The sequence below is a fragment of the Lissotriton vulgaris genome, unplaced genomic scaffold, assembly GCF_964263255.1.
Source record: "Lissotriton vulgaris unplaced genomic scaffold, aLisVul1.2 SCAFFOLD_3572, whole genome shotgun sequence".
Classification (NCBI taxonomy): Eukaryota; Metazoa; Chordata; class Amphibia; order Caudata; family Salamandridae; genus Lissotriton; species Lissotriton vulgaris.
In genome coordinates this window covers 206,421-223,988 of record NW_028253604.1, presented here as the reverse complement: position 1 = coordinate 223,988, position 17,568 = coordinate 206,421, and the positions used below count along the sequence as shown (strand labels likewise).

General features: G+C 44.0%; 1 protein-coding gene across 1 annotated transcript in view; it reads left to right on the top strand.

Annotated features, from left to right (window-relative positions):
* Positions 1 to 5,748: 5,748 nt before the first annotated feature.
* The window catches only part of CDCA8 (cell division cycle associated 8), a 168,066-nt gene continuing 156,246 nt past the window's right edge, over positions 5,749 to 17,568 (top strand). Inside the window, exons 1-2 of the mRNA XM_086951436.1 lie at positions 5,749 to 5,848; positions 16,161 to 16,289. Of these exons, the coding sequence (XP_086807562.1) occupies positions 5,752 to 5,848; positions 16,161 to 16,289 (226 nt within the window). The 5' untranslated portion in view covers positions 5,749 to 5,751. The remainder of the gene's footprint in view (positions 5,849 to 16,160; positions 16,290 to 17,568) is intronic.

Below are 17,568 nucleotides of genomic sequence, written 5' to 3'. Positions count from 1 at the left end.
GCAGTAAGACTGATCCTAATTGACCTGGGATCAAAACTCAAGTCCAAAGAGCCAAGTTTTAAGAAGGCATTTGAAGACCTGAATATCCACTGTGGCCCTGAGTTGCTGCGGTAGGGTGTCCAAGTTGCATAGGCTTGTGCACAAACCATTCCATTTCACATATTCACGTTTAAAATCAGCATACTCAGGAAATAATTGTACATGTATATTTCTTTGTAGGCACGTTATCTCTTGGAACACTGTACAAGGTATGTGGTACTCTGAAAACCGATGTATTGTTGTCTGTTAGGAGACAGCCTTGGGTGAGTTGAATAAACAAGATGCGGCTGGCCCGGAGCTCAGACTTTGAATGCATGGGTTTAGTTTAATATATGAACCTCGTAAGCCCTTGCTTGGGCAAAGGAGCACTCCGGCACTCTGTGCCTGAATTCTAGCCCACCTGGATTCCTTTCCTATCCTGAAAAGGACCACAGCCTGCTCTATACTAGAATAGGCTGTCAGATGATAAACGCACACAAGTAAATAGGGAGTTAAACCACACTGTGGGATCTGGCAGACAAGCACATCTATTCTTATTCGGATAGGCAAAGCTACGTTGGAGTACAATTATAAGAATTCTTATTAACTAATGCAGTTGTACGGTGGTTGAATCATTCATCCTGTTTACCATTTTGTCATGCTGGTGACATTGGTTTGCTGCATCCAATTAACCATTGCAGCACATATATTTTAAACAAGATTTCAGTTGCCTCAATAAATATTATTATTTTTTTATTTTATTTTTTTTAAATCTTTTTATTGTATTGAAAATAAGGAAAAGGAATAGACCTATCTGGTGTCATACATTCAAGCATCATAATAGGCGGATTGGGACAAAATCGGGATAAACACAATGCGATAAGGGAGTAGCTAAGACGCCTGCGTTAATAATTACAAAACAGGACTTACAACATTTCAATCTACCCCCCAGCTCAGGCGTAAATTCTCAGAACCCATCCACCCATAGAATCAGGATAGTAAGAAGCACGTTCACCAGATACTAGGATATAGACAAGTACAGGATAATTCCCAATATTGTTGAAGAGACTAAGAGAGAGAGTGGGAAAAAAGGGAAACCATACGAACTAACGCTAAAACAAAACTAAACAATAGTCCCAACCCCCCACCCTGCACCCCTGCATATGGCTATCGCCTGACCCCAACTAGCAGTGTGCCTGTCGCCCCAACTAACTAAGTTATAAAAGTAGAAAAGAAAACGGAGGAGGAGAGTTCATACAAGCTCCCAGTCTCCCTTCCCCCCGCCAGCAATGAACAACCCCTGTAGAAACCAAAAAGTAGCCAGAAGTTATAAACAGAGCTAGACAGGGGAGACGTTAAACACCGCCCAACCTTCCGCAAATATTATGGTAACAGATCCCGTGTCCTCTAAAGCCCCGAAATCAGACCCAGGCAAACCATCTCATCCTTGGCACTTACGATCCCTCGTGTGAACTCTATCTGACAATACCATCACAATCCCAGGAGAGTCAAAGTTCGTAAGGAGTTCAATAAAGATCAGTCTGGGACAGGCCAAAAACGATGAGTCTTTGCAAATCTCAGCCACACATATGATCTCCCTCACCAGCATTAAGTCCAGATGTAGTGTCCAACGTAGATGTAGGAAAACAGCTAGGGAGGTAAAAGATGTCTTTGCCTTACGATAGTCACTAATGGAAGTCCCCAGGAGTGAAAAACCAAGTAGATCAGTCTCAATCGGCAGCGATGGTGATTGCTGCAATACTGTCAAAGAACCAAGTCCACAAGCACTCTGCGTACTAGCCAAGGGCATCAACACTTCTTCGGACACGGGGTCCTCATCCTTCGGCACTATGTACCTCGCGGGAAATTCAGGTCGTTGTTGTTCTTGCGATAAATCAGGGTCTGGACTCGGGCACCCGGTTTCGATAATACTAGCGATCTTTTTGTGAACAATGGCTTCCAGATGTGAATGCAGTGCCCCGATGGCGGCCAATGCGGTCTTCAATGACTGTTCACAGTTAGGCCAACCCATCTCCGCTCTGTCGATTTCAATCCTAGGCGTGTTCCCTAGGCGTATTCCCCTGAGAGCCCGGTTTCTCCGGGGGGATAAGCAGGAGCGGAGAGGACTGCATCGGAGGGTGCATCATCGGACAAACAGCCTCGGTGTGTGTCCCGCTACCGTAAGAAAGGGCCCCAACCCAGCAGACCCCGGGACGCAAACTGGGGCGCCGGGACCAGGACCTCCCACAGAGCCACAAACTAAAATTGACACCACTCCTTTGATTTCAATCGGGCCAAACGACCGCCATCACAATCTGGCCAGGATAACCTCCACTGCGAGAGACTGGACCCTGTCTGAGTCCCACGGCCGATGTTGTTCAACTGTAACCCGGCTGGGCCAGTACTCGAGGCCCCGGCTCACACGCTGGGTTAGGCCGAGATCCAAAACACGACACAACTCCGTCAATCAGGGTGATAAAATTACCAGGATTGCTCCATCTTACTCAGCAACGATTCATCTACTCGGAGGTCGGGCATACAATCAGGATATATGACAGGATTATCTGGATGAAGACTGACGTCGCCGGAGCCGGGAGCCTAAGCGGCCATCTTGTTTGCTAGTGTACCTCCTCCCCCCTCAATAAATATTTACATGATATTTGTTTCTCATGTTGACCACTTTGGCCATGCCCGAGTTACAAATGGAAAGGGCAAGATTTGTTTCCATGATTTCCTTGGGGAAATTAGGGTAGTCATGCTCTGAGGTTGCAGACACCATCTGGTGCCCTCTCGGTTTAGTGGCCCAGATGGTGCGCTTTGAGCTCATCAGGAATTTGGTCAACGTATTCTGATGGTATGTGCAGACTCAGACCCAGATAGTTTATTCATTTTTTATTGAAATCCATATAACAAGGAGTTTTTTTATCCATACATATATCCATAAAATTCATTAAATATGTTGAATGATACAGAGTTGTTAAATAACACCGATTGGCGGAAAGCAGTAAATCCTAAAATCGATAAGAGAGACAATATCTACATTTAAGACAGTGTTAAAAAAATGGAACACATAATAGCTTGGAATAGTATCCACTGCCAATAATTAACGCTAACTAAACAATTGATTAAACCTTAGATACCTTGAGCATATACAAAGAAAATCAATGTGTATGACCAAAATCCTATTTCATCTTACATTAATTGATATAGCTATGTTACAATAAAATATGGAGTGTCATATAATAAATTAAAGTACTGATATTCCAATACTTGGGAGTAAAAAGTGCTGAAAATACCTCTGAGAAATAAACTAGATTTTTATATCTTAATCAAAATAGGCAGCCCAAACCCTCTCAAACTTCTTAAGCCCGCCCACATAGTTTTGATGATCATATTGCCCAGACGCAGTCTTATGGAGAAAGTAGGAACCGTGCAACACTAGTAGCAAGGTAGGAATAAAGGCTCCTATCCCATTTTTCCCTACTGAATTTGTGAATCGCCACTAACCAGGAACTGGAGGAGTGGCATGATCTGGGCGAATACTAAGGAGTGATTCTTTTAGATAGGTAATGAGGACCAGTTTGATAAAAAGCTCTGTCAAGATTAAACATTTCAACCTCACCCGTTCCTTAATATCTGCTATTAATGGTCTATGTAAAGAAACTGACTCTGGTGTGACTCGTATAGACTTGTTTAATATGCTACTATTTGGGACGTTAGAACAATGCCTAAACCTAGAGTTATTAATAGGGAAATATACCCTAGCAAAGGAAGGAGCGCTACACCTCTGTTTTGTTGACCTTACTGGCGCTTTCGACCTGGTCCATCATTGTAAATTATGGGAAACATTGAAAGCGCAAGGGGCCTGATCGATATAATTATATATCTATCCCAGATCTATACCTCTTTAACATCTAGGGTACGGTTTGGAAAAATTAGGGAATGTACACCTGATTTTAGGGTCACGCGTGGCATCAGACATGGATGTGTATTGGCGCCCTTCCTTTTCTCCCTCTATATAAACAATGTAGACCCCTTTTTACAAAACTTAATTGTGGACCCCAGAAAATTGGGACACACCCCATACCAGTATTATTATATGCTGACGATGCAATCCTTATATCAAGGACAGCACATGGCCTGCAAAGCCTAATAGGAAATTTTGCTCCTTTCATGACCGAAAAAGATCTTAAAGAAAACATTTGTCATGACATGCGGGAGCAATAGGCCCAAAAATAAACACCATGTGGACGGGGTTGTTATTAACAGAGTCTCATCTTTGTCTTATTTAGGGATGCTTTTTAACAGGATCGGTACTTGAAAAACCCATATTGAATTGTGTAATATGACATTTTTAAGGATTAACGAGTATTTTTTAGATTTTCAGCGAAAATTGGTAATAAACCCATCCGATTAAATCCTGACTTTGTATCGGAGTAAATGTATTACAGAGGTCTGCTATGGGGCTGCAATTTGGGGGAGAGCCAACACCGCCTCCCTACAAATTAGAGAAAATAAGTTCCTAAAAAGACTGTTGGCAGTCCCTAGCGCAACAGCAAATTATATAGCCCACAAAGAACTTTCAGCCCCGTATGTAAGCGACTCCATAAAATCGGCTGGTCTCACTTTCTGGCATGGAATTTGGGCTAAAGACAAAACAAAATTTACAAAAGAATTAATTACGGATTGTTTAGCCCTTGATTTTAGTAGAAAAATACCTTGGCTGGAGTACATTTTTAGTCTCCAAAAATATTGTGAAATTGATATTGATAGTAAGAATCCTATATCCACACAGGAGATAAGTAAAAAAAGATCTGAAGTTGAGATATCTAAATACCATGGATAAGGAAAGAGAAAGGACTGCCAGTCATAAACATAGTGTTGTTTCCTATTGTGAACGCCCACTTATGAAGGGTATACAGCCATATTTAATACTGGTGAGAAACGAACAAGAGATTTTATTTAACTGGACTGAGGATGGGTACACTACATTATTTATCTGCATTTCCTAGAATGAAAAAGTTGAATCATAAATTACCAAATTTTCCATGTGATGGAAAATCCAAACAATCTACCTTGCATTTTATTCTTTTTTGTAGATTTTATAAGGATACCTGGAAATCAATTTTAAAACCACTTTTTTTTATCAAACGGGCTTTTTAATTATAAATATGCTTTTAACTGTGTATCCAGCCTGGAAAATGAGAAAATATGAATGTTTCTCTTTTTGTGCAATTCGCAATTAGGAAAAGAAAAGACTATTCACTTTTGGCCTTATTGTTATAAAATTCAAGACTATTATGCTTAGCCCTAGCTCTGAGTCAGGATGTGGAATATGCACTTTATGTATCACCATGCACTTACATGCATTAGCACTTTATCTTTCATGTATGTATGCATTGCAACATAAGTCTTAAGTGTATAATGGACTGATCTCCAATTCTCTATGACCTTCAAACAATGACATTTTGCACTTTATACCTTAGATTCTTTTTCATGTACTAGTATCTGCCTTACTTTATAAATATCAATTTTTAAACTGTAAAACTGAATACATTTTTATTATGATGTAATGAAGGAATGTTTTTTGCCTAGTATGTTTTTGTGGTATTTATTGCACCAAATAAAGCTGATGTTGACTTTGACTTATTAAAAACCCATTCTGTACTCTGCTTCTTTATGCAACAAAAATAATTTTTGACAAATCTTTGACTGTCTTATACAGATTTGACCATGGCACCAGGAAGGAAGAGGGCAACTAATCGGCGGAAAAATCGCACTGTAAAAAATGAAAAGCTGGTTTCTTTCCTAAAGGATTTTGACAGTCAAGGTAATAATAATGATCCCTGCATGTACTTCTAACAACTAACTACCTAAAGACTAATGTAAGAATAATATGAAAGGAAAAGTAAAACTGTGCTACTATTGCTGGGATTTTTTGGGATACTTTTTCCTAATAAATGTATATAAATTCCAATTTTGATCTTAATATTGTGCTTTCCTGATTCGAAAACAATTTTGTTTCAGGGTCTGGTGCCTCATTCTCGTCACCAGACTGAAGCAAAGGTGCTGTTAGGAGACTCAGTACTTTCACAGCATAATTTGCTTTTTAAAAAGCTTTTTTGGTTATTTGAAAAAGGTTCTTTAGTTTGCCTTTCTTGCTCTGAGTTATTGGAATTGGTTGAATTACAAACATAAACCAGGAAAATTACCTTTCTGTATCTTTTCCTGTCCATCTATTGGATACATTGTGGCTTAAAGTTTAAATCTTCCAAAGCTGCACGTATGGCACAATCTTTGTGTTTTGTTTATAATTGAGCTGTTATTACCCATGTGTAGATATCTAAATTTGATACATCTACTTCTCCATTATGTTGGTCATGTTTCACCTTCAACGGATTTTGAACTCATTTACTTTGCTGTTGGTCTTGAGTTTAATTTTTGGAAAAATATTTTGTCCAAATGCTTAAAGATCTTCCAATGTAATATTCCATTGCCAATGCAGAATGTTTTCTTTGGATCTTTGTCATCAGATTTTGACTATTTCGCCCTAACCTGTGTTATTCAATCTTTTCACTACGCTTTCTTGTAAGGTTATTCTTTCCTGTTGGAAAGATACCACTAAACTTTACTCCAGTATTGGAACTTTCATAGATTCCCATAGCAATAGGTACAAAAGAGAAAGAAAGGCCTAGGCCTCATCTAATTTTGTAGCATATCCACCTCTTTTTGCAAAAGAGAACAAAAACATGCAACAACCAATCCTATTAGCCTCACTCCATAGAACCTGAGAGAGCCTCAGATTTTCTACTGCACGTTGTGCTAAGGGAGTCTCCACTGAGCTCTGCTCAAATTTCTCTACAACTTTTGGATTTAAACTTTATTCTCTTCAGGATGTCAGATAAGTAAAAGAAAGCTTTATTTAAGGCCTGTGCCACTTGTTCTAAAAAAAGACTATATTGAAGACAAGCATAAAGACTGCAGTAATTGCTTGTACCCTGATCACAAGGCCACTGATTGTAAGATCTGCAGGACCTTCTCTACCAAGACTCTGCGAGACCGGGAAGGATGTCTCTTGACCTGATTACAGAAGATGAAGTCCCGTAAGGAAGTTATTTCTAGTGACAGTGAAGATTCTTCCTCAGCTGCATCAAGGAGAGAGGGGGACTTGATCCTGAGGTACTTTCTACTCAGAAGGTGAGCCACGTACCTTCTGTTGCCTCTCCACCATCTGAGAAGGCAAAGCTGTTCAAGAAACCAGCATCTGTACCTCAGGAGGGAAAATCTGAGAAGAAAATCCGTTCGTCGACGACGACAAAATCAGGTACGTCGACGACTGCATCTAAAAGTCACCAGGCGTCGATTCCAGCTCCTTCGACGGACCCGTCGTCGAGAGCTTCGCCTAAGACAACTTAGACGACGACTTCAACGACGCTACAGGTACCTGTCACAGTGTCGTCGACGTTGTTGACTACCTCGACAATGATGATGCAGACAATGGTGTTGTCGATGACAACGGCTACGATGGTACTGATGTCCAGCTCATCGATGATCAGCCCATCATCGTCGATGATTCCTTCAACCTCGTCGACGATACAAAAAGTCAAAATTTCTATAAAAAGATGCCAAATCACACCGGAAATGACATCTGAGTAGTGACACCATTACCTCCGGCATTGCTTTTGGATGAGGAATATTCTGATGATGAAGAAGGTTCTTATGAGGATGCGTACAGTCCATCCCAACTTCAAGTGAAATACCAGGACTCAGATTCTGAAGATTATGACTTGGAACAACAACAATTCCCTCCAAGAGATAGACCTCAAGAGCTGTCCCATCGAGGTATGGTGGCAATGCCGTCTCCACTTATTAGTGACTTACAAACCATGTTGTTAGATTATAAGAGGAGATTTCCATGTCAGACCTCTGATCAACAATCCATGCAGCCACCACCACCTCCGACCTCTTCTTCGGCTACAGTAGCTCAACCTCTGGAGCCGCAATCAATAGAATGTGTTCGAGGCATGTGGGCTGCTGAATTCATATCTGTGCATAGATCGCCGCCTAGTGTTGAGTCCGGATGATTGCACATTGTTGTCCTGAAGAGTCTTCGAAGTACCACGAGATAGGTGGCTCCTCCCCTGGACTACAGTGCGCATGGGTATCCTCTCCATCCTCAGATTGTTTTTTTTCCGCCATTGGGTTCGGATGTTACTATCTTAGCTCAAGTTAGGAAAACTTTCTACGAAGCCAAAAGGCTTTCGACAGCGTCGGTATTGTTTCGTTCGGTACCGATAACTTTGCTTCGAGAGGACATCGAGGAATCAGACTGGTTTTTTACCACATTCGACCCTATCTTCGATCTACGATGGAAAGAAGCCCATTCAAAAGGTGTCCACTTTGTAATGCAAAATACCGGCACATCGATATCCACCCGGTGTGCATTAAGTGCCTGTCCCCGGATCACAACGAAGCCAACTGTATGGCCTGTGCCTGGTTCGGGTCGAAGAAAACTCTTCGGATTCGACGAGCGGCTTGATTAGATTCGCAGATATCAGCGCCTGTTCCAGAAAACATCTTCGGGACCGAAGACTAAGAGGTCGTTGATCTGGAGGATCGGGAAGAACTCTCAGATCCGGTTTCGGGCCATGACTCAGAGTATGAAGACGAAGACGTATTAGAAGAAGACGAAAACGTCGTCGAAGAGGTAGGAGACGACGCAGAGGCCCTTGGGGCCGTAGAAGATAGCTCTGGTGAGGAGCTAGGCCCAACCGGCTATACAGGGGCCGACGATGAAGCACTCAATAAGGCCCAGGTCGAGAGATCGCCACAAGGCCTTACCCGAGATCTACAGACTTGTTCTTCAGCCCCGCATAAAGGCGCGGCTTCGAACATATATAAAGAGCCATCGTATCGAAACCGCCATCGGTCGATCCAAAGAAATCGAAACCGAAAGCGTCACTGCCTAAACCGAAACCAAAAGTGCGGCTGGCTCTGGTCGGCTCCAAGGCCTCAAACCCCTCGGAGCCGAAGAAACAGAAAAAGGCCGTGGATACTGAGAAGCTCAAGAAGTTCATCGAACCAAAGGTTGGGGCACCGCAGACCAAAGTCAAGGCTGTCGAACCGACGAAGCCGACGCCAAAGTGAGTCGACACACACAAAAGGCCCGAACCAAAAGAAGGGTTCGATCCTCGGTCGAGGCCTGCGGACAAGACAAAGACTGGCTCCAAGGACCATGTCGTGTCGACGCAGTCGAGTCCATTCATAGCCAAAGAGGTGTCGGAGTCACTCCAACGCATCAAAGATAAGGCTACAGCGGTCGGGCCGAAGAAGGCCCCAACGCCGAAGCTGGTCGGAAACGTTCAGACCGCATCAACACCAATCAAATTCGGGTTGCCACCGACGGTGCGTCCGAAGATGTTCGAACCAAAGAAAGGTATCAGAGCCATTAAAAAGTGTCTATGGAAGTGGAGCCTACAGCGGAGCCTGAAGAACAGGAGTCGAGGCAGTTCATCGACTCGGAAACTGGTAGACTGTCCATATATAAAAGGAAGATCATACCAGAAACACCCATGGAGTCATATAGGATTCCCTTAAAAAAGAAGAGGGATTCAACATCGCCAGTTCTTGTGGAACCTCTCCAATCATATGGACAAGAGCCTTAGACTTTTTCACCCACATACTTAGATGTGGATGCAGGGGATGACGAGAATGAGGATGACACTTATGATTTGGACACTGATCCCGATGATCTGGACCAACCATGGGCAGACCCAGCTGAGCCAAAAGATCCGCAGACTTCCCCTGACACACATGTATACAGTGTAAAAACATCTCCCACTGAGGACACTACTGCTTTTAACGCCCTTATTGAAAGACCGGCAAGTAACCATGACGTGCAACTACATGCTGACCCTGTGGAGGAAGACTTTCTGGTAGACACCTTTTCCACTTCAGAAAGAACAGTCGAGACCCTGCCCATGCTAAAAGGGGTCCTTAAGCATGCTGGTGACATTTTTAAGGAAACCGCCAGGGTATTGAACCCAAGAATTGAAAAGAAATATAGACCAGCACCTGTGGACCCTACTTATATAAGAGGACAGTTGCCGGTGTACTCATTAGTTTCTAATGCACGTAAGAGAGCAGCCTCCCAGACTACAGGTGATGCTCCTCCTCCTGACAAAGAGTCGAAAGTACTGGAAACTTCAGGAAAAAGGGTGGCAGCGCAGGCAGCTAACATCTGGCGCATTGCAAACACTCAGGCACTCTTAGCTAGATATGGCAGGTCTCATTATGATACCCTTGAGACACTGTTGCAACACCTACCAGATCAGTACAAGGAGGGTGCAGAACTACTAATCCAAGAAGGAAAGCTTATAACCAATGCTTCCATCAAGTGCGCGCTAGACGCAGCTGACACCGCAGCCAGGGCCATTAACACTAGCGTCATGTTAAGGAGACATGCCTGGTTAAGAATCTCGGGATTCAAACCAGAAATTCAAACTTCTATCCTCAATCAGCCAGTTAACCCGGACTACTTATTTGGACCTGAGGTTGACACCACCCTTGAAAAAATTAAAAAAGACACAGAGACTGCAAAGTCTATGGGGGCTCTGCAGTCCCAGCAGTTTCGGCGTGGCTCCTTTCATCGCTCCAATACTAGAGGACCTTCAAGAGGCCAGTCCACACAGCAGACACAGTACAATAAAGGAGGTACACAATCCACTTACAATAAAAACAGGGGTGGATATCGTGGAAACAACATCAAGGGCAGAGGAAGAGGAAACAACAATTCCAGATCCTCTGCCAATAACAAACAGTGACGCCCTGTCACTGCCCCCCGACCATATAACACCTGTCGGGGGGGGAGACTACAACAGTTCCTGCCGGTCTGAAAATACATCACCACAGGCAGGTGGGTGAGAGACATTGTCCAGCACGGGTATTGTCTGGAATTAACATCCACTCCACCCAATATACCACCAAGACACCGTCCTATGTCCGCAGAGCACTTACACTTATTGCTGCAGGAGGTCGTCCGCATGCTGCAAAAGGGAGCCATAGAGCTTGTGCCTGTATAAGACCAAGGCTCAGGGGTGTACTCTATTTCTTAATACCCAAAACGGACAGGTCTCTCAGACCTATACTAGACCTCAGGCCTCTGAACAGTTACATTCTGTCAGAGCATTTTCATATGCTCGCCTTACAGCAGGTTCTGCCGTTACTCAGTCAGGAAGACTTCCTCGCAACACTGGATCTAAAAGATGCGTATTTCCATATACCCATACACCCATCACACAGACAGTATCTCAGGTTCACTATTCAAAATCAACATTATCAGTTCAAGGTCCTCCCTTTCGGAGTAACAACGGCACCCAGGGTGATCACAAAGTTCCTGGCGACAGTAGCAGCACACCTAAGGAGACAGCACATACATGTCTACCCTTATCTGGACGACTGGCTTATTCAAGCAAAGACGGTCCAGCAGTGTGCCAGCCACATGTCCCACCCCATTCATCTTCACAATCTGGGATTCTCGCTGAATTATCCAAAGTCACATCTTCAACCCGCCCACCTGCGACAGTACCTGGGCGCGACAATAAACACTCTGGCAGCCAAAGCTCAGCCAAATTCAGCGAGGATACACAGCATGCAATTGCTGATACAGAAATTCAAACCCCAACACTCGCATCCAGCAAAAGTGTTCATGCAGTTGATAGGCATGATGGCCTCCTGCATCTTCATAGTCCCGCACGCGAGACTACATATGCGCCCGCTTCAGGAGTGCTTAGCACGTCAGTGGAATCAGGCTCAAGGATAATTAAAAGACCTAGTGTTGGTGAGCGGTCGGGCATTCAACTCTCTGCATTGGTGTAACCCACAAAACCTTTGCAAGGGCCGACCGTTCCAGGAGCCTGTGCCACAGATTATACTGACAGTGGACGCATCTCTTCAGGGATGGGGAGCTCATGTACTCCACTACACAGTGCAGGGACTATGGACAGCACAGCAGAAGAAAATGCACATTAACCTTCTAGAACTGATGGCAATCTTCATGGCGATGAAAGCTTTCAAGGTACACTTGTGCAACAAGGTCGTGTTGATCCGGACGGACAACATGACTGCCATGTACTACATACAGAAGCAGGGAGGAACACACTCTCCACAGTTGTCTCATCTGGCTCAGAGCATGTGGAAGTGTGCCATTCAGAGGAACATCTTCCTCATGGCGGAACACCTCCCGGGCAAGGACAACCAGATGGCGGATCTGCTCAGCAGACACAGCCAACAAATGCACGGGTGGGAGATACATCCATCAGTACTCCAACCGTACTTCCAGCAGTGGGGTCATCCAGAGATAAACCTATTCGCGACAAGGGAAAACGCAAAATGCCAAAGCTTCGCCGCCAGGTTCCCACATCCGCAGTCACAGGGCAATGCGATATGGATGAACTGGTCAGGCAGGTTTGCGTACGCTTTTCCCCCAGCACCTCTACCGCTGGTGGCATGCAAGCTGAAGCAACACTCGATGACACTCATCCTGGTTGCTCCGACGTGGGCACTCCAGTCATGGTACACCACGCTAGTAGAACTTTTCGTGGTACCGCATCAAAGACTGCGGCTAACACCCAGACTTTTAACGCAGAGCCATGGTGAAATTCAGCACCCAGATCCGCAACAGCTCAACCTGGCGATCTGGCTCCTGAAGTCTTAGAATTTGGCTACCTCAACTTGCCACCAGAATGCATGAACATCATCAAGGAGGCAAGAAGACCCACAACCAGAGCATGTTATGCGGCTAAGTGGAAGAGGTTTGTCATATATTGTAACAATAATGACATTGACCCACTGGATGCATCTATTCAAAACATTATCTGTTATTTGTTGCACTTATACAGATGTAATCTGGCGTACAGTTCCATTCGTATACATTTATCCGCAAACACAGCTTATCTTCCAAACAGGCAGCACCTCTCACTATTCAGAGTGCCTGCCATTAAAGCTTTTCTGGAGAGACTCAAAAGAATGATCCCTCCCAGACACCCACCTTCGCCTGTATGGAACCTGAATGTGGTCATCACCAGACTGATGGGACCACCTTTTGAACCTCTGCACTCTTGTGAGATTCAATTTCTTACCTGGAAGTTGCTTTCCTAGTAGCCATTACCTCGCTAAGAAGAGTTAGTGAACACCAGGCACTAACCATTCAAGAGCCATTCATTCAGGTCCACGCAAATAGAGTTGTACTACGCATCAACCCTACGTTCATGCCTAAGGTGATTTCGCAGTTCCACATGAACCAAACCATAGAACTGCCTGTTTTCTTTCCTAATCCAGAAAATGTCGCAGAGAGATCTCTACACACATTAGACGTGAAAAGAGCTCTCATGTACTATATAGACAGAACAAAGGATTTCAGGAAAACAAAAACAACTGTTTTTTGCCTTTTCTCCACAGCACAAAGGCAACCCCATTTCCAAAGCAGGAATAGCCAGATGGATCGTTAAGTGTATACAGATTTGCTACGCAAAGGCTAAACGCACACTAACCATTCCTCCTAGAGCACACTCCACACGTAAGTTAGGAGCATCCATGGCTTTCCTGGGAAATATTCCTTTAGAAGAGATATGTAAAGCAGCCACATGGTCCACTACACATACATTTACGAAACACTACTGCGTAGATGTGCATTCAAGACAGCAAGCAGCTGTAGGACAGGCTGCTCTCAAAACTCTTTTTCAGACTGCTGCAGCTGGCACGGGCAGCCGCCGCTAACAGGAGGGACTGCTATATAATCTATGCACAGATGAATTCAGCAGCCCACATGCTTTGAACCGAATATGCTACTTACCAGTATGCATCTGTTCTTGGCATGTAGGGCTGCTGACATTCATATTGCCCACCCTCCTCCCCGGCGCCTGTAGCAGCTTTAGCATTCAGAATTACTATGTAGCATGGACATCACTCACTGTATTACACTCCATCTCTGCCACAATGGCGAAAAACAATCTGAGGATGGAGAGGATGCCCATGCGCACTGTAGTCCATGGGAGAAGCCACTTATCTCGTGATACTTCGAAGACTCTTCCAGGACAACAATGTGCAATCATCCGGACCCAACACTAGGCGGCGATCTATGCACAGATATGAATGTCAGCAGCCCTACATGCCAAGAACAGATGCATACTGGTAAGTAGCATATTCGTAACAGAACATCGTCACTGTGCAGGATGATGATGATTCATCAGATAATGATCGGAATGTGGAGGCTGTCCCGAATCCGGATAGGGAATGGGACGATTATATCATCCCAGATCCAGCTTCACCATCACCGGATCCTATAGATTCTTCTCCAGCAGACTTCGGAGGTTTCCATAATCTTATGCAGAGAGCTTCAAAGAGGTTTGGTCTTCCTATTTCAATGGTGCAATCGGAATGCTTTCTTTATGATTTTAAGGAGCCTTACAGAAAATCCATCAGCCCTATCCCGATTGTGGAGCATGTTTGGAGTGAGGGAAAAAAAATTAATGCAGTCTCCAGCTACCGTCATCCCTGATCTTTCTTCGGTTGTAGAAAAAATAAAAGGCTCCTGATGATAGTCCCGCTTGCCTGGTTGATCAACCGAAGCTGGACTCTGTTATCTCTCAAGCGGCTCAAAGAAAATCGAAGAATACATTGGCGCCCCTTACCGCACCACCGGATAAGGAGGGTAGGCGCCTAGACCATGTGGGCAAGAGGTTTTCCTCTATGTCCAGCCTCCTTGTTAGAGCTGCCAATGCACTTGCAATTTTGGGACGATATCGCCAAATGTTTTGTGATGTATCTCAATTTGTAGATCAGCTGCCAGACGGTGCCAAGGCTGACGCGTAGAAGGTCCTGGAGGAGAGAGAGCGGTCGTCTTTGGAAATCGATTCCGCAATGGACATTGCCACAACTGCTTTTCGGCCCTTTGCAGGTTCAGCTGTTATAAGACGGCAAGGCTGGCTTCAGGCTACCTGGTTTCGCCCTGAAGTTCGGAATAAGATCTTAGACTTGCTATTTGATGGAGACATGCTTTTTGGGAAGCATGTGGATGACGCTCTACAAGACATCAAAAAAGACACAGACACGGCAATGTCCTTGGGGACATTGCAGTACCGCAAAGTGCCTTTCCGGGGGGCAAGAGGAAAAGATTTTTCTAATTTCAGAGGAGGATACCAACAGTGCTACTCCTCCTATTCACGAACTTCACAATCGTACAAACTTCAGTACTCTCAACGCCAAGGCCTGTCGGCGTCTTTCTCTCCCCAGCCTTCAAGAGGACGACAAGGGCGTCAGGGGAGAGAGATACCTCTAAACGCCAATAGCGGCTTTCCGACACTACCTACTGTTCCTTCACCCCTGTATCATTGGTAGGGGGCAGGATATCACAATGTCTCCACAGCTTGAAGAGCCTAACATCAGATCGGTGGGTCCTAAATATCATCCGGTTTTGTCACACATTAGAGTTTCAACACCTCCCACCTTCAAGAGCCCCTCGCGCCACCGAATCAAAACATCTAAATCTCGAAGCTCATTACCTGCTCATCAAAGGAGGGATAGAGCCAGTGCCTCTATCCCGACGAGGAGAAGGGTTCTCTTCCAGGTTTTACCTGGTTTGCAAGACAGAGGAAAAATGGCGCCCAATCTTAGACCTGAGGGAGCTCAACACCTATCTTTTAACACTTGTTTCGGATGGTATCTCTCCAGGATATCTTGCGTCTCCTGAATCCAGGCGATTACCTGGCAACTCTGGATCTCGAGGATGCATACTTCCACGTTCCTATCCACCCGGCCCACAGGAGATTTTTAGGCTTCACAGTAGCCAAGAGCCACTTTCAATTCTATTACGTTTATACCTTTCATTTTTATGTTCTAACTTAACTAGCAATTGTATTCTGCAATATATCACTGTTATATTGTTCTTGCTGCATATATTGTTACTGCTGTTTTTACCCCCAATATAAAATATTTAACAAAAAAAATAAGAAAATAGTTTCCAGGAATTCACGTTATAATCTTTCATCAATAATCCCTCTGTTTGTATGAAGTGTGTTTTCAGGCCAATATATACATATATATATATATTTTAATAGGAAACTAAACTTAACTTTTTCTATTAGTGAGAACAATAATTGAGCAGCTGAAGGCAGATCAGATGAAAATGCATAAAGAAATGGATGGTCTCTACAACATCGAGGTCCTCAAATGGCCGGTGAAAATGAGGGAAGTAAACTGGCTGGAATGCTTTGGTAATTTTTTTGATATGTTCCCCATTATTTTTTCTTGATGCAAGTATTGATGGTTTGTCCATATGAAGTGATCTTGATAAAAGTCAGAGACTTAACTTATTCAGATCTGCAAGGAAAATAAATGCTTAAAAAAACTGGAAACCGACTTTAATAAAGAATTTTAACAATGGCTCCAGTGGAGAGAATTCTCGGAGCCTTTTACAGATATGAATGTTTTAATTTAACCAAAAAGAGAGCCCAATACTTTATTCTTATGTGGTTGTGCTAGTTTGAGATTTAATGAATGAGCAGCACGTATTTGTAGTAATGCCAGTGCACTTAATAAATGACCGGCAGCAAGTTTAGTAAGATAACCTTTAAAGGTTTATTAGTGCCTGTACTAAGATTTATGCACCTCCATGCCTGGTTGTTGTTTGTGGAGGTCTGAGATTTATTTTCTGTGGCGGATTGATCTACCAAATTAAAGTAATAAATTGCGATAGAAACAAGAAATGTTAGCAGAATCTATAAGATGAAGGTTATTTTTAACATTCCATGTTTGTGGTCATTGGCTTGGTCAATAAATTGTCGATGCTGAGAGCAGTTTTTCTGATAGATACATCTGCCAGTGGATTCCTCACCTTGTGAATATCCCCTTGCGTCAGCAACATTCGGAAATTATTTTGTAGCTTCACGTGGATGATGTCATAGAGGCACAGCATCGCACGCAACTCTGCTGACGTCAACGACACTAATATAGGCCCACGCCGGCGTGATGACATCAGTTCCCTTTTTTCCGCGTCCTCGATGCTAACGGTTTCGAAGAATCACAGTAGCTATCTAGTGACTTTGTTGCCTTTATCTTTGCTTTTCTGCTTCTTTGTTTCAACACGATGTCGACAAAGAAGGCCGGCTTCAAGCCCTGCAGGGAATGCGGAAAAACGATGTCCATCACGGACCCGCACGAGGACTGCATATGGTGTTTTAAGTTCTGACCATGATGTGGATGGATGTTCGTCTTGTCGGAAGATGAACCCGAAGGCCCTGCGAGAAAGAGAGACCAAACTTCTGGTGGCGAAGCTGAAGGGTGACAAGGGAAAAAAATCTTCGAGATCTCGTTCGAGAAGGGCGAGGTCGAAGTCAAGATCCAGATCTCGAGAGGAGTCGACTTCGAAGTCTGCTTCAGACCATGCTTCGAAGTCGAGGAGGAGACATAAGAAGAAGAGACATGAGTCCCGGCGTCATTCCGGTAAGGAGTCGGACTCAAGGTCGAGATCACCGAAGAAGGTACGTTCCAAGG